The sequence below is a fragment of the Oncorhynchus nerka genome, linkage group LG27 (genome assembly GCF_034236695.1).
Source record: "Oncorhynchus nerka isolate Pitt River linkage group LG27, Oner_Uvic_2.0, whole genome shotgun sequence".
Taxonomy (NCBI): domain Eukaryota; kingdom Metazoa; phylum Chordata; class Actinopteri; order Salmoniformes; family Salmonidae; genus Oncorhynchus; species Oncorhynchus nerka.
The window spans coordinates 39042858-39060955 of record NC_088422.1 but is presented as its reverse complement, the minus strand read 5'-3'; the positions used below and the strand labels follow the sequence as shown (position 1 = coordinate 39060955).

General features: G+C 46.7%; 1 protein-coding gene across 1 annotated transcript in view; it reads right to left on the bottom strand.

Annotated features, from left to right (window-relative positions):
* Nucleotides 1-18098, bottom strand: part of LOC115111749 (autism susceptibility gene 2 protein-like) — a 421129-nt gene that overhangs the window by 14607 nt on the left and 388424 nt on the right. The window contains 3 exon segments of the mRNA XM_029638122.2: nucleotides 2356-2603; nucleotides 3655-3908; nucleotides 5260-5686. Of these exon segments, the coding sequence (XP_029493982.2) occupies nucleotides 2356-2603; nucleotides 3655-3908; nucleotides 5260-5686 (929 nt within the window).

The following is an 18098-nucleotide window of genomic DNA, read 5'->3' as shown; positions in this document are numbered from 1 at the left end:
TCTCCCCCTTCTGAAGCACGGTCAGCTCCCCTTCTCCCCCCTTCTGAAGCACGGTCAGCTCCCCTTCTCCCCCTTCTGAAGCACGGTCAGCTCCCCTTCTCCCCCTTCTGAAGCACGGTCAGCTCCCCTTCTCCCCCCCTTCTGAAGCACGGTCAGCTCCCCTTCTCCCCCCCTTCTGAAGCACGGGCCTGTTTAAGGTTTTACACCGGGGGGAGCAACACTCGCTGGTGGCTTTATGGCTGTCTATAAAACTCCTTCTTTGTAATTTACGGGGCCCTGTCAGAGGTTTATTGTAAACAGCTTTGGATAATTAAAGCTCAATAATTCATCTTTAAACAATTAAGGATGTTCCTTTTCCCTAAGAAGACAGAGGGGAAAATAGACACTCACTGTTGCCATTTGGCAAGGCCACCTGCTTGAGGGTGTAGAACAATAAACAAATACAGAGGATTCATAATTTCATTAATTACAGCTATTAGCCAAGGGCTGTTACGTAGCTGGAATGACATGGAGCACTCAAAAGTGAGCACAGCTGGGCCAATGCGATCCAACTGCACACTTCATGACCAACACTAAACACAACCACAACATCAACATGACTCGTGCCTCTCTAAACAGTCAAATGGAAGTGAAATAGCGATGCTACTGGAGGGAAGGGAGAGAGAGAGAGAGAGAGAAAACAACACGGGTTAAGTAAAAACAGTCTCAATGAAACATAATACATTAACAGCCTTAAATGACATTGTGACAACAATGCATCGGCCACAACATACAGATGTGAACGAACACAGCCACACACACACCACATAGTACCACTATTAGCAAGCGGACGAAATAACTCCAGTTCTTTTCCTCTTCAAACAGAGTGCCTATCAATGCATATAAATAATGTCCGGCTGACATATAGAGGAATGGGGGGGGCTCAGCTGCAGACAGAAGAGGATAACAGCAGCCTACACATGCTTTTTGACTAAGAGACACAATCTAAACGAAAACAGTCTCCCTGACTGCTTATCACATAGCTGTGTAATGTACTGTAAATAAGCTAAGCCTTTTTCCTGGGGGTTTATGACATGTTAGATTCCACAAAGCAAATAGCTCCCAGCGCTCTAAATGGGCCCTAGACTCTTAATCAGGGGTCATGACATGATGGATTGTATCTATTAGGCTAATGTTGAAAGGGCACAAATGCGAGTCCTGTCTGAATGGGTTTCTCAGATTGCAATATGCATTCCAAATGATTGATGGATGAATACTCAGAACTTTTCCGGGGGAACATTTTTCCGATCTAGAGCTGCCAATGCTTTGCCCTTGGCTGACTCGATGCCGGTGCCTTGCCTGATGGCGGTTGAAAAGGCACGGAAGCAATTATGCATTATCAAAACAGTCCGAATGACGTCACTCCCTTTCATCTGGAATGAAGTCATTGAGTGTAACCACAGGCTTTGAATTTGTCATTGCTGAGCATAAGCCCCCAGTGCACGGCAGTCACGCCACACATCTGTTGGAAGGCCCTTTTTGTTTCTGTTGCGGTGCAGGGAAATCAGAACATTCAAAAACATTTAAAACACATCCATATGAAAACAATGAAAACACTCCCTTCAATCGGTCTCCTTTGTTCCAGGGAAAAAAAAATTGAAATGGCAAAATGTATGTCATGTTCAGAGAGAGAATGATGAATAAATTGAATCAACTGTACTGACGTACATTGAACGGCATGGCTTCTGCAAGCTTCCTTGTGGTGGAAAGGAAAAAGGGGCATATTGTGAGCCTCTGTGCATTGTAAAGCATTGAAGCTTGGGGCCATCTATACAGGCTAATCGACATGTAAAACTCTGGTCCCAAAGCATAACGTCTAGTATTATATGTAGCAGCAGTCTGTGAGTTAGGTCTGGTTTCAGCATTGAGGATGAACCACTACAAACATGTGTACTGTTGGAGGGGAGACTACTCATTATGGGGTTGTAGTGAGGATTATGCCCCTGCCTCCTATTTCTCAGCCCTCAGTAAAAACACACTGTTACAGTGTTACTGTAACATGTTGGGTGGGGAAGGAGGGCAGGCTCTGGCCCTATCAGTCGGGGGGGTACTGGAGGAGGGTGACCAGGGGAGTCGTTTGGAGATTTGGGGGACAAGGAATAGGGGGGGGTTGAGGTACTGTATATGGGAGCTTTACTTATCCTCACATTTCTGGCTGGGGTTCGCACCATGGGGGTGCGGTGGGCGGAGTAATGATGGCGGCCGGGGGCAGACTGGGCGGGAAGGGCGTGAAGTGTGTGCTGGTGTGTTGGTGCTGATGCATGTGCTGGTGGGGGGGGTTGAGGTACTGTATATGGGAGCTTTACTTATCCTCACATTTCTGGCTGGGGTTCGCACCATGGGGGGTGCGGTGGGCGGAGTAATGATGGCGGCCGGGGGCAGACTGGGCGGGAAGGGCGTGAAGGTGTGCTGGTGGGTGTGTTGGTGCTGATGCATGTGCTGGTGTTGGTGAAACGCTCCCCTCAGGAGTGACACAGGGGCCGCGGAGGACGGCCCCCGGCTCCGCCCCTCTGAACTCTGAACCAGGAAGCGGTTATTCAGCTCCTGCCGCAGGAGGTCATGCTCTGCAAGAAAGGAGAGCGAGAAAAGGGGGGGGAAAGGGAGACACAAGAAAGGCACGGACGCCAGTCAGTTTTAACAACAGGTAGAAGAGAAGAAAGAATAGTCACCTGGCATTCTCTGTTTCTCCAGCTCATGCTGTGAGGGTTTTCTACGTGAGGACTCATTGGTGGCGGTAAGAGAGTTGCCTGTGACAATGTGCCAATCAGAATCCCCGAATGAGGCTGGCAATACATGATTGGTTGGTTGAATGATATCAACAGGCTGGTATCTAAAGACAAGAGAGAACCAAGAGTCACCTCAGCAGAAAACACAAGAGACTCTCCCTCCACTCTGTCTTAGATGTCAATGCTACATATTCTAGCTACTCCTAGTGCTATTACTTTAATCGTCTATTACAGTACAATAAACATTGAAATAGAATCAATAAAGAATCATTGACAACAAACAATTTCTCTTATACAGAGACAAAGTCATATAAAGATACAATTTGTCTACATTTGACATATTTCAATACAATGTAAACATGACAGCATTTACACAGTAGAAGAACAAAAGGGCAGCTTTAATATGAAAGTCTTACGTCATTTCGCTCAAGTCTTATCTAATGTGACCTCCCCCTGACCTGGCATAAGAGAACAGTTCATTGACAGCATGCAGTGTGGAGGTGGGTGAAAAGATCCTCTGCCATTTCCCTCCAAACCCAGACGGCTTAAAACAGAACTAACAAAGGGGTGCCGTGTCGACAAATGCAGGCTAATGTTGTTTGGGTTTGGAAATCTCTACCACTGTTGAAGTAACATGGAGGCGCATCAATATGTTTCAGATGCCTTTATAATTTGTAATGGGATTATTTAATAGTCTTCTATCTAACCATTATTCCCTCTGTTGGTGCATGTGAAATTGTAATAAATGAGTTCACTTACCACATCATCAAATTAGAATTGAATGGTTACAGCGCTTGTTACAGAACCATGTAACCTGGTATGTTAACGTCTACTTAATGTTAGAGACAGACTAGCCTTGATGCCAGAGCGGTCAGGAGGGCAGTGTTACCTGGGTAGGGGGTGCCAGCGGGGTGCCCAGGGACCACAAGGCTGTTGGTGGGTAAGGTCGGAGGTGGCGGAAGTGTGGCGGGGGTTGCGAACATGGCCGGATGGCGATGGGCCGGGCTTCGCAGGGAGGAATAGTGCGAGGTAGAAAGGTTGGCTATGGACAGGGGCAGGGCCGGGGTGGAGGAGGGGAGGCCGCTCAGGTGGTGGGGAGAGGGGGGCAGGTGGTGGTGTTTGGGGAGGCCTGCACTGCCGCCGCTGTGAATGTAATGTTAGAGAAAAACCTTGTCAGCAATGAGTTATAGATTGTGTATTCAGTGAGTTTGTGTTGGTTTATTACATGACTGGTAGCTGCATCTGTAAATGCTGAGAATATGTGTATATAATGTGATGTGCTGACCTGAATTTCCACTTGAGTAGACAATATAAAAGGAATTGTATCATATTGTAAACTGGGTGGTTCGAGCCCTGAATGATGATTGGCTGACAGCCGTGGTATATCAGACCATATACCACGGGTATGAAAAAACATTTATTTTTACTGTTCTAATTACGTTGATAACCATTTTATAATAGCAATAAGGTATCTCGGGGGTTTGTGGTATATACCACGGCTAAGGGCTGTGTCCGCGATGCTTCGTGCCTAAGAACAGCCCTTAGCCGTGGTACACACCCCCTCGTGCCTTATTGCTTAATTATATCATATCAGCAAGGCATAAAGCAGGGGTGTCAAAGTCATTCCACGGAGGGCCGAGTGTCTGCGGGTTTTCCTTTCAATCAAGACCAAGACAACCTTTCTAATTAGTGACCTTAATTCATCAATCAAGTACAAGGGTGGAGCGGAAACCCGCAGCTACTAGGCCTCTGTGGAATGAGTTTGACACATGGCATAAAGCATAAGAAGATTGCTAGGCATAACTAAACAGACCCAGAGCATAATGATCTGACATAACTAAACAGACCCAGAGCATACGGATCAGACATAACTAAACAGACCCAGAGCATACGGATCAGACTTAACTAAACAGACCCAGAGCATACGGATCAGACTTAACGAAACAGACCCAGAGCATACGGATCAGACATAACTAAACAGACCCAGAGCATACGGATCAGACATAACTAAACAGACCCAGAGCATACGGATCAGACATAACTAAACAGACCCAGAGCATACGGATCAGACTTAACTAAACAGACCCAGAGCATACGGATCAGACTTAACGAAACAGACCCAGAGCATACGGATCAGACATAACTAAACAGACCCAGAGCATACGGATCAGACTTAACTAAACAGACCCAGAGCATACGGATCAGACATAACTAAACAGACCCAGAGCATACGGATCAGACTTAACTAAACAGACCCAGAGCATACGGATCAGACATAACTAAACAGACTCGGAGCATACGGATCAGACATAACTAAACAGACCCAGAGCATACGGATCAGACATAACTAAACAGACTCGGAGCATACGGATCAGACATAACTAAACAGACCCAGAGCATACGGATCAGACACAAGTAAACAGACCCAGAGCATACGGATCAGACATAACTAAACAGACTCAGAGCATATGGATCAGATGGTGTCCTACTGTACCTGATGTCGTGCAGGCTGTTGTAATGCAGCGGGTGATGCTGGTGCACTTGGTGGCTGATGAGAGGCCTGGCGTGGTGTTGGTGCTGGGGGGGAGGGAGCGAGACGGGGACCCGGTGCTCCTGGAGAGGGTGGGGCTGGGCCCTCAGCAGGGGAGGGGTGGGGAATCTGGGGATGGGCGGCACCCGATCCGACTCTCTCTTGATGAGGAGGGGGGGCGGGGAGGTGAGCTGCGCCTTGGGGAGGGGCTGAGGGGGGCCTGCCGCGGTGGCAGCAGGAGCAGGGGAGCCCGAAGGCGGGGAGGCCGGGGTGGGGCTGGACACGGGCGGGGCGAAGGACACCTCGTTACTCTGCTCCTGGCTACGCTGGAGCCCAGAGACTTTGGCCGAGCTGACAGTCTTGGACTCGGAATTCTCATTCGTTGACACACCTGCATAGACAAAGAAACAACAAACGTGAAGGGAGGCGGTAGATATACACCTGTTGGTAAGCATCCACCATAACAATTGAAAATGTTCCCCTTATTAGAATTCAACCCATTTCTTGGTACGGTTCACCATTGCCTGGTGAAAGGAAAAAGCTTGGAGAAATGTCTGTTTAACAGTTATGGAGAACTATGTGTGGTATGTAGGTCCAGAAGACAAGAGCTAAGCCAATAGCTGCCTGCCTCCCCCCTTTCCCCTGCGACTCTCTCCCTCACCTTACGGCCTCTTCTTCTACCCAAGGTTCCCCTTTTCTTTCCCTTTCTAGATTTCATGAAGTGTTTAATCAGGTCATTTTCATGCTTGACTATAATCAGATGATCAAATTTCTGCGAGCGATCCAGTCAGTATGAATAAATCACACCTAATTAAAGTTAAACGCCGCTCCTATTCAGGGCTTTGCTGAGCACACAATCGGGCATGAAATAATTATGTTTCAATTGTGCTGTGAAAAGAGATCATTGCCCCTTATCATGGACTTTTTGCTTCTCCCTCCCCCAGATCTTTCAAGGGATTTCTAAAGCTGTAGCCAAGCACTTTGAACCCAGCCAGCCACTTCATCACAGCCAATTCATCTGGGTGCCTGGGAAGACAAGAGGCTTTTATAATGAAGAGCATTCCATAGAACTGCCCTGATCAGTACCGAGAGCACAACATTTTAATGGGTTACAATGTTTCTACGAAATAACTAATACCACAAAAAGAAATATACAGCTCAAGGAGAATTGAATCGGAATCTACTGACAAAAAAGCACTGCTGGAGAAAATGGTGGATGACAGAACAAGTGCTAGTAGTGATAATGGCATATTTCACCACAGTCAGCTAGCTACATTTAAACACGCATGGTGGATACAATATTACTAAACAAGACAGTGGTAGCAACGGTAAACCTAAAATATACCTTTCAAATTAGCAAAGCAGCAAGGAGCAAGTGGAATCCCTCTGAATATAGAAATATCACAGAACAAATATGAAAGGAGCAAATTGAGAGTGACAGAAGAGCCAAGAGCCAAGGAGAGAATGGACCTTTAAGCATCTCTAATCTCTGCTTCTAATGCAGCAGATTCAAGAAGGCTTACTAGAGCCTCAATTAAACAGCTCCATGGGCGCAGCACAGCCCTGCAGCAAGCAGCCAGTGAGAGTTAGCCTCCAGCCTTCAGCATCCAGTGAGAGCTAGCCTCCAGCCTTTAGCAGCCAGTGAGAGTTAGCCTCCAGCCTTTAGCAGCCAGTGAGAGTTAGCCTCCAGTCTTTAGCAGCCAGTGAGAGCTAGCCTCCAGCCTTTAGCAGCCAGTGAGAGCTAGCGTCCAGCCTTCAGCATCCAGTGAGAGCTAGCCTCCAGCCTTTAGCAGCCAGTGAGAGCTAGCTTCCAGCCTTTAGCAGCCAGTGAGAGCTAGCCTCCAGCCTTTAGCAGCCAGTGAGAGCTAGCCTCCAGCCTTTAGCAGCCAGTGAGAGCTAGCCTCCAGCCTTCAGCATCCAGTGAGAGCTAGCCTCCAGCCTTTAGCAGCCAGTGAGAGCTAGTTTCCAGCCTTCAGCATCCAGTGAGAGCTAGCCTCCAGCCTTCAGCATCCAGTGAGAGCTAGCCTCCAGCCGTCAGCATACAGTGAGAGCTAGCCTCCAGCTTTTAGCAGCCAGTGAGAGCTAGCCTCCAGTCTTTAGCAGCCAGTGAGAGCTAGCCTCCAGCCTTCAGCATCCAGTGAGAGCTAGCCTCCAGCCTTCAGCATCCAGTGAGAGCTAGACTCCAGCCTTCAGCATCCAGTGAGAGCTAGCCTCCAGCCTTCAGCATCAAGTGAGAGCTAGCCTCCAGCCTTCAGCATCCAGTGAGAGCTAGCCTCCAGCCTTCAGCATCCAGTGAGAGCTAGCCTCCAGCCTTTAGCATCCAGTGAGAGCTAGCTTCCAGCCTTCAGCATCCAGTGAGAGCTAGCCTCCAGCCTTTAGCATCCAGTGAGAGCTAGCTTCCAGCCTTCAGCATCCAGTGAGAGCTAGCCTCCAGCCTTCAGCATCCAGTGAGATCTAGCCTCCAGCCTTCAGCATCCAGTGAGAGCTAGCCTCCAGCCTTTAGCAGCCAGTGAGAGCTAGCTTCCAGCCTTCAGCATCCAGTGAGAGCTAGCCTCCAGCCTTTAGCAGCCAGTGAGAGCTAGCTTCCAGCCTTTAGCAGCCAGTGAGAGCTAGCCTCCAGCCTTTAGCAGCCAGTGAGAGCTAGCCTCCAGCCTTTAGCAGCTAGTGAGAGCTAGCTTCCAGCCTTCAGCATCCAGTGAGAGCTAGCCTCCAGCCTTCAGCATCCAGTGAGAGCTAGCCTCCAGCCTTTAGCAGCTAGTGAGAGCTAGCTTCCAGCCTTCAGCATCCAGTGAGAGCTAGCCTCCAGCCTTTAGCAGCCAGTGAGAGCTAGCTTCCAGCCTTCAGCATCCAATGAGAGCTCAGCTCCTCAGCTCCTCTCAGCTCAGAGCCTCAGAGCAGATAGACTCCTAATGGAATATCCAGGGCTTATTAGAACCCGCTTAATCGTCCAAGGATTCAAACGCCCATAAAAGGTAATAAAACGCTGTATGGCGATTTTAAACACGTTCCCCCTTCAACTTTACAGAAGCAACGGGGAGGCAAAGGTGTCACGACTTTCCTAATGAATTCAGGTCTGGTTATAATAATACGGCTTTATTATAAAAAGAGTCTGGAATATGATGCCTTGTCTGGGTGGGGGCCTTGTCTCAGAGCGAGAGGGAGAGAGAGAGAGAGAGAGAGAGAGAGAGAGAGAGAGAGAGAGAGAGAGAGAGAGAGAGAGAAAGGCAAATAATTCTCTGTTGAAATGTCACCCTTCACTGATGTTGCCGTGGAAACCCCTCTCTTTCCTAGACACATTGTGGAGGAACTGAAGGCAGCAGTGTTGCTACCAGAGTCGAGCCACTAGGACGGCTGAAGCTGTGACACTGAGAACACAATGAGTGGTGGTGGGTTATCTTAATGATGATTATAATGGGTTGTAATGGAGGCGGGGGGAGACTCTCCATGTCCTCATTAAAACAGTTTGCCAGACTAGACCAGGCCGAGGGGGGGGGGGGCAGTCCACTTCACACATGCATGCACACACACAGATACACACAACCATGCACCCACGCAAACATACACACAGCCAGGGCTGCCATTTACCTTCTCATTCTAATGAAGGGCACCAGGATCTGATTCAAAATCAATGTTTAAGGCAAGATGGTGACATAACAACCCCTACTACTGTCTGGTCTGCCTAGGGGCTGTTGCTAAAATGGTATACTATCATACACAGTTGAAGTCAGAAGTTTACATACACTTAGGTTGGTGTCATTAAAACTTGTTTATCAACCACTCCATACATGTTTTGTTAACAAACTATAGTTTTGGCAAGTCGGTTAGGACATCTACTTTGTGCATGACACAAGTCATTTTCCCAACAATTGTTTACAGACAGATTATTTCACTTATAATTCACTGTATCACAATTCCAGTGGGTCAGAAGTTTACATACAATAAGTTGACTGTGCCTTTAAACAGCTTGGAAAATTCCAGAAAATGCCATGGCTTTAGAAGCTTCTGATAGGCTAATTGACATACTTTGAGTTAATTGGAGGTGTACATGTGGATGTATTTCAAGGCCTACCTTCAAAATCAGTGCCTCTTTGCTTGACATCATGGGAAAATCAAAAGAAATCAGTGAAGACCTCAGAAAAACATTGTAGACCTCCACAAGTCTGGTTCATCCTTGGAAGCAATTTCCAAACGCCTGAAGGTACCACATTCATTTGTACAAACATTAGTACGCAAGTATAGAAACCATGGGACCGTCATACTGCTCAGGAAGGAGATGCGTTCTGTCTCCTAGAGATGAACATACTTTGGTGCGAAAAGTGCAAATCAATTCCAGAACAACAGCAAAGGACCTTGTGAAGATGTTGGAGGAAACAGGTACAAAAGTATCAATATCCACAGTAAAACGAGTCCTATATCGACATAACCTGAAAGGCCGCTCAGGAAGGAAGAAGCCACTGCTCCAAAACTGTCATAAAAAGCCAGACTACGGTTTGCAACTGCACATGGGGACAAAGATCCTGCTTTGCTGCAGGAGGGGCTAGTGCACTTCACAAAATAGATGACATCATGAGGTAGGAAAATGATGTGGATATATTGAAGCAACATCTCAAGACATCAGTCAGGAAGTTAAAGCTTGGTCGCAAATGGATCTTCCAAATGGACAATGACCCCAAGCATGCTTCCAAAATTGTGTTAAAATGGCTTAAGGACAACAAAGTCAAGGTATTGGAGTGGCCATCACAAAGCCCTGACCTCAATCCTATAATCCTATCATTTGTGGGCAGAACTGAAAATGCATGTTTACAAGGCCTACAAACCTGACTCAGTTACACCAGCTCTGTCAGAAGGAATGGGCCAACTTATTGTGGGACGCTTGTAGAAGGCTACCCGAAACGTTTGACCCAAGTTAAACAATTCAAAGGCAATTCTACCAAATACTAATTGAGTGTGTGCAAAAACTGAAATAAATCCTTCTCTCTACTATTATTCTGACATTTCACATTCTTAAAATAAAGTGGTGATCCTAACTCACCTAAGACAGGGCATTTTTCCTGGGATTAAATGTCAGGAATTGTGAAAAACTGAGTTTTAATGTATTTGGCTAAGGTGTATGTAAACTTCCGACTTCAACTGTATGGCTCTCAGCTTCTATCTGCTTCATACTGTGTTGGGCATATGCCTTGAAGTTCTGAAATGCCCTTGTAAATTCATAGCCATATACACAATCCCCCTACAACAAACAAACAGACATGAGAAGTGAACAATCAAAGGAAAACCTTGTTTGTTATTGCTGAGAATGTACAAATCCCATGACAACTCTAGATTGTCTTTCTGTCTGAAGCTAAACAGAAGGCCTGGTGGTATCCAAGTGACAGGAAGTCGTCTCGGACATGTTTCATCACAGGGCTTAATGTGGTTACAAGAACATTTCAACTGGTAACACTGTCACCGCCCAAAGCAACTAACAGCTCTCCTCGCAACTGAACCTGGCGACTGTCAACAGTATTTCCACAGTCAATCACAGCTGTCAGGTTTTCACTTTGCCTTTTTCTCTCAGGACAACATGTTATTTTCCTGGAAAATCCCACACCTTTATACAGTAGGAAAGTCGAGCTGTACTAATAAACATCATAGACTGTGTTTAGACAGTCATTCAAATTAGGCCATGAAAATGGGGAGGAAAAAAATGCCACAAAAACAACCTGTCATGCATGGAAACAACATGGCAACAGATGGAGATAGAACCAGGATGAGGACAGCCCTTCTGTGAACCTCCCAGGCCCAGTTAGTGCACGAGTTGACAGTGACACTCCCTTGGGGAGTGTTGGCATCACTGTTCACCAGATGACATTTCAGGCCACTATTGATCTTTTTAAAAGTAGTTCCTGTGGCCTGTGTACTCTGGGGATTTAGCCCTTATGTACACGTGCCTGGTGTGGCACTGAGGGGAGGGATGGAGGGAGGAGAGGATGGATGGGGGGGGGGGGGGGTGAATGGAGGGAGGGAGTAACAAAGGGAGGGATGGAGGGAGGGAGGAGGGGACACCAGACTGACGACAGGCCAATGGACACCCCCTCGATGACTGATGTGTCCATCGGGGACGTGTGTGACCTCTGTGACCCGTGTTGTTGCTCCTGTCTCTGATACCCTTCACATCTGACCCTCTGTGCCCCTGGAACATCTGGAGAGCTGGCCACCAGGAATAGGGTGGGAATATGGTGGGAATAGGGTGCCATTTGTGATGCAGGCATCTCCACTCTTCTTCACTCTCCATCCTGTCCCTGTACACTGACAGAAAGACACAGGGAGGCTAGACGGTCTGTGCTGCCAGCAACCCGGGCCATCAATAAAGGACAAGGTGGTCCATCATGATCATGACAACACCGTTTCTCCTCACAGAGACCATTAGGTTACTCTGAGTAGATTGACTGATAGTTGATGAGGCTTGGATGTTTTACATGTAAAATAAATGCAGGTTGTGCATGACCTACTTCACATGAACCATTTTGCCCGTTGGGGAGAATAGGTTGTGAATAAGAGGTTGTGTTTGACAATAAACAATTCAAGAGGATTTGAATGAAACAAGAACAGACCATTGAGAACCAAAGCAGTTCTACTGTGTGTGCATATAATTACTATTTTTGCATATGTCTTTGTTTACTTTACTAGATACCCAAATGCGGGGTGACTTGCAAAGTATGGAAGAGAATCCATTGTCAATGCTTTGCTATTTATTTCAGGCACACCAGGGATGTGGCCACCTGCAAACGAACCCAAAGTCCCTCTGGCTCTGAGATCTAAAACCTGTCCTAATTGGATTGCCACAAAACCATCCATCATGCAAATCAGAGAGTTGTATGAATAACCTTGCCACCACAGCCACCACTGGCCTGCAGTCCAGTACAACCCAGGGCGGCAGGAAACAAACCTGCATGCAAATGCAGTTTTAAGATTAGACATTGGGATTACGCAAAAAAATCCGCAACATGACCAGAGGCCATTGCAGCCAGGCGCGGAGAGAAAAAAAAGCGAGAAGATCCAAGCCACCCCGCGCCACCACAGTCGTCACCTCGCCCGCCAGCAGTTCTCATTGACAAGGCAAACGCTGCGCTTCGCTCACATTACATCATCGCCTTGCCGAAACATAAACAGGGATGCTCACAAAAAGAGGATATATAAAAAAAAGAAGACGCGAATAAATACATGAAACGGGGAGTCTCCTGAAAAAGTTGGAGGATGCAGACGGTACTGTAGGACACGCTCCACCGTGCTCTCCCTTCCAGCTTGGCTCTGTTCAATAGGAAACTCTCCTGTTTCTCAGTAGAACCAGGCTTCTTTGTGTTCTTTTTAATCTCTCCAGTGTCTGTCTGTGCACGCCAAGGCCTAGCTAGCTCTAGCTCACGACTGACTGAGTGGCTGTGGATGATGACTAAAACAGATAATGGCAGGAGACAGAAAACGAAATGGAGTCTTGGAATCAATACCTCATTGCCGCCGGCCTGCCTGCCTGCGAGGCATTCTGGGTAACAAGAAGAGAAAAAAGAGGCAGTGATTTGATCTAAATAATTTTGGAGGATAATGAATGAATGGGAGACTGGCTCGTCGAGTAGCGGCAAGTCGTCATGTTGATAATGAAATCACAGCTAAATTTGCGATGGTCAGTTTTCCCCTCCTCACACTATTTCATCTGCCTGGGAGCGTTTGGAATGGCATTTAGCGGGGAGGCCAAGGCAATGCTTTGTGAAATTACTCAGAGATGTTAATGGGAAATGAACAGGGAGAGGCAGCCAAGATATCTAGAAAGTGGGGACAGCTGGCGTGTTTCAATTAGTTCTTTCCATTGCAGCTGACAAAAGAACTCGAATGGCAACAGAATAGGATGGGTGTTAAGCTGTAACACGTTTACTGTCAAAGCCTGCACATCCACTGTGGGCACCTAATGTTCATTTAGAAGAGCTGGGCTGGCAGCCCCGTCTGGTATGAATCAGTGTCTCAGTTTCTGGATTCAAACCCATATGGCTATATGTGGCACCAGGCATATGTCATCGTCTCTTGTGGCACATGTGATTGCTGTTGAAGGGGATGGTGCAGATTCAGATTAGCGGGCGTTAAATATGGATGCCTGTATGTGCCGACCAGCCAAAATCTGGTACAAGCCATGTGCTTCAGTGGTGGCTAAACCATTAAAAGCTCTGGTCACAATGAAATTGTGATTCCCTCAACCCCCTTTCCTACCCCAAAACCCAGCAGGGTTTACCCCCACGGTACTGCTTTGTTGCAGAGTGGCCACGTGCTTCAGCGTGCCAATCACTCCCAGGCCCATATGAAGACCCTCGGGTCGTTTGAGGTCAGTGCCACTGAGACTTCCTGAAGAAAAAAGGCGGATGACATCTTTGAGCCTTTCCACATAAAGCTCAAGTTCTAATGGCTCATCTGACACACACAGGCCACCCCCCGCAGCATGGAATGTGTCCCCTTTCACAGCCGTTGACCCCTGACTAAGGCAGTTGCCCTGGGGAACGTGTGGACAGACATACAGCGGGAGGAACAGCTATCAACTTCAAGGGTGAATTAAACAGAGAGAGAGAGAGAGAGAGAGAGAGGGAGAGAAAGAGAGAGAGAGAGAGAGAGAGAGAGAGAGAGAGAGAGAGAGAGAGAGAGAGAGAGAGAGAGAGAGGAAAAGAAAACATCTCCGGAAGTTGTTTGTAATGTGCGGTGCGGCTCTGAGCGGAGCGCACTGGCCTTATCATTCCATTAATTAGCACGACACGCTTGCCCACTGGACTCGAACGCAGCGGCGGCAGCTGTCTCGATTGATTACAGGAGCGGACGCAGCGCCGCAATTATCTAGATGACTGGAGACAACGCCTGCCACTTCTAATAAAGGCTCCGGACTCCTGTTCCCCATCATGGTGCAGTGGAGAGAGACAACCAACCAACCAAGCCTCCCTAACCAAGCCTCCCCAACCAAGCCTCCCCAACCAAGCCTCCCCAACCAAGCCTCCCCAACCAAGCCTCCCGCCTCTCTGATACCTTCTAGACCTGTTCAGTCTCTCTACAGGGCACAACAGAGCTCGGTGCGGGCTGTACTTCTTTAGCAGCGTGGCAGATTTATTTAGGCTTGCATAATGCCTTAACATTTTCAACAAAACTGCTTTGTTGCCCTGGCGGAAAGCATCCTCCATTAGGGCCGCCAGGATGGTTTACAAGCCACAGAGAAACGAGGTAAAAAAAGGACAGAGGAAAGAAGAGAGAGAAAAAAACATCATCTTCAAGCTTCAAGTCTCAGCAGAGATGTGTTTGTCAGATACGTTTCTTCTGGGGATTCGGGAAATGTAAATAAAGGTACTCTCCAGCGTCAGTTCGAGCATGAACCTGCAGCGAGCCCACGTCACTAAGTGGATGTAATATTATATTTCAGTGACTAACTGAGTACTTCTCAATGGAAGGAAATGGCTGAATGAAAATCATTCAACGGATCCCAAGTGGCATGACAGGGAGCTGAAAGAGCCTACATGGTTTTCTTCTCCCCTCATTTCAGTAAATAGCCTAACTGTTCTCCCCTCTCCACCCCAAAAACAAAAGCAACAATTGGGAGGTTGACAACTCTCCACCATTTGTCATACATCATTCAATGTTTTGACGTTTTGCCACCATAGCTTTTCAGAACCATGGAGGGGTAGGATAAATACTTTCTGCAAGATCGAGTTTCGTCAAGTGCTTCCCAGATAACTGTGTCTATTCGCTTTGAATTGGACTGTGGGTTCCAGACCAGATGTTGATGTAGATTCCCACCTGTTCTATGCAAATTGTTAAATAAATAAATAGATTCTTATCCAGAAAAATACTAGTACAGCGAGCTTCGTAGTCAAAGCTAAGCTAAAAAACGAAATCAACTATGATGTCGTTAGTTGGAACTAGATCATCCATAAACTGTTGCATGTTTCTGTCATGTCTTTTTGACATGTTTTACCTTGGCGTTATTACAGGCCCAGCCTTCCAGTTCTCTACTGTTATGATCAGAGCCTGCAGACCACTGCCTGTATACCTATGTAGTTATTGGAGCTCGTCAATGGTCCATCCTGCACTAATGCATTCCTGCTTCCAATTGAACATCCCCACTGGTGTCTCACATTGCATTTGCCCAAGACTCACATAGGATATACGTCATGGTGTTTTTAGTGTGATGTTCTCGGAAACAGACAGGCCTAGCTCCTAAAGGTAAAAGATTGACATATGCCTAATGGATGGGCCTGGGCACAGGGCACAGGGCACAGGACACATACTGCGCCTGAGACAAAACAAATGGAGAATCAAAGTAAATATAAATAAATACAGTTCATAGTCGACAAAAGCAGAATAAGAAGAATTAATTTATTCATTTCATTTAACAACACTATCAGACAGTTAATATGAGTTTCCATGATAAATACACCCACTGTTTATCATCCTATGTTAGAGGCTAGCAGTAACCCTATCTACCAGACCAGGGTGGGGGGTGGGGGCCTTAAACCTTTGTTGGCTGTTTCTCTATAGATAGCACCCCCGTGAGATGTGATTTAAAGTGCCCGAGGTTTCAAATGCTGTCCCCCTAAGGACACAAGCTGTCCAGTAGACAGACACACTGATGCAATCAACACCAAGCATTCATGATGCTTCTGTTCACAGTGTGACCAGTGCTAAGCTGCTCCTGGGGTGGTTTACCATTAGGCTAGGACTGCAGACGGAGACGTGACAGCTGTTGAAGATGAGCGAGAGAAACACAATTCTCCTCTAATTGCCATATGTGCAAAATAAGTCAATCTCAGCAGAAAACTGAAAATAGCTCCAATCTTCATTTGTCAGAGCTGAGGACATTTCAACGGAGGTGACGTTTCTAAATGGCACACAGAGAGAAGAGATCGAAGACAGAAAGCCCCCATTTTGCTGCTACGAATCTCTTCCCTTGTCAAAGCCGATGACATAGTCAGAAGGCTACGGTGCAGATATTTAGAATAGCTCTCATGCAGAGCTTAACTAGACAAACACTCGAAGCCTCCTCTGCTGTCGCTCCACACAAACCACAAAAAGGGTGAGAATACGCTGGTGTATCAGGTTAGCATACATTCCCAGTGTGTCCTAGCACCCAATCCATCATTCTTAATTAGAGTGCTTCCATGGAGCGCAAGGGGGATAAAAAGAGACAAAGATACACACTCAGAGGGAGAGTGGAAAGATACACACTCAGAGGGAGAGTGGAAAGACACACACTCAGAGGGAGAGTGGAAAGACACACACAGAGGGAAAGACACACTCAGAGGGAAAGACACACTCAGAGGGAAAGACACACTCAGAGGGAAAGACACACTCAGAGGGAGGGAGGAAAGACACACACTCAGAGGGAGGGAGGAAAGACACACACTCAGAGGGAAAGACACACTCAGAGGGAAAGACACACTCAGAGGGAAAGACACACTCAGAGGGAGGGAGGAAAGACACACACTCAGAGGGAAAGACACACTTAGAGGGAAAGACACACTCAGAGGGAGGGAGGAAAGGAAGAAGGGAGGGGGGAGTTAATAGGGCAGAGGAGAAGAGGAGCAGAGGGCAGGGAGTCATGTCAAGAAAACTAATGGAGACAAGGCCCAGCCCCTGACCTGTGGGGCTGCTGTAGGCTGCCTCCCTGCTGCAACACATGCAGCTCTGTCTGCTCACTGACACACTCGCACACATACGCACACTTTGTGCTGACGGGGCCTGAGGAATTGGGTCAAGACTCATGGTAGCACCAGAGTAGAGAGGCCAGCACTAATGTACCGGACACCTGTCATCGATGTCTATTTTTTAATATTTAGTAAATCATTTTGACAGTAACCCTCCAAAAAGTTTTTTTTACTGATTGAATGTAAGGGGATGTCGGTGAATAAATGCCGTGGTCAAGGCTACGACGGCGCCAGTGCAATGAGTGGAGCTTACTGGGGTCTTCAAAAGTGCATAATTCAAGTCTAAGTTTAAATTGCGTGCAGCGCAATGGACACATAACGCACAATGTCTCAGGAAGGACTGTCTGGGCTGTCAATACTGAGTAGGCATATAGTAGGCCGCAACCTGGATCTACAGGCCGTGGGGAAGGGACTTCAGAATACCATGGGAATCTCTTAATCTGGATTTCATTTCATGAAATTAAATTGACCTTGAATGCAGCCCATTTGTGTAGGCCATTAGACAGACAAGAGTTGCTGCGTTCAACAATAAATAGCTGCTGAATTTATCCTTATGTTTGTTGTGAGGTAAATGTTTCAGTTTTGTTTTCGATTGTTTTATTATTTTTTTCCTGTGAAACACATTGCGTTGCATTCCATGTCTGAAATGTGCTGTATAAATGAGGGTTGTCATGGTACCAGTATCGTGGCAAGGAAACAAAACATGAAGCGGAATATATTTCTTGAGGAAAAATGTCCTAATGTTAGAAACAAACAGCATTATGTTGTCACCTAGAGTAACATTTGTTTATTGTGCAAGCTATAGCACCCACAATTTTACATACAGTAGGTTTTATAGGACCATAGAGTTTAATAAAAAAATAAAATTGCCATAGAAAATATGGAATTGTAATATTGCGATACTGGTATCGTGACAACCCTAGTGTAAATAAAGCTTGATCTTATTTGATTTGAGGGAGCACTGACTGTATTATTTGGCATTAATAGACTGGTTTTACGCAAAACAACTTTCTATCTAAGCGGGAGAGAACGCGAGGATGGCTCATGTCGTGCAGGTTCATGTAGTCTATACTGGACGGTTGAATATTTTTTAAAAATCAA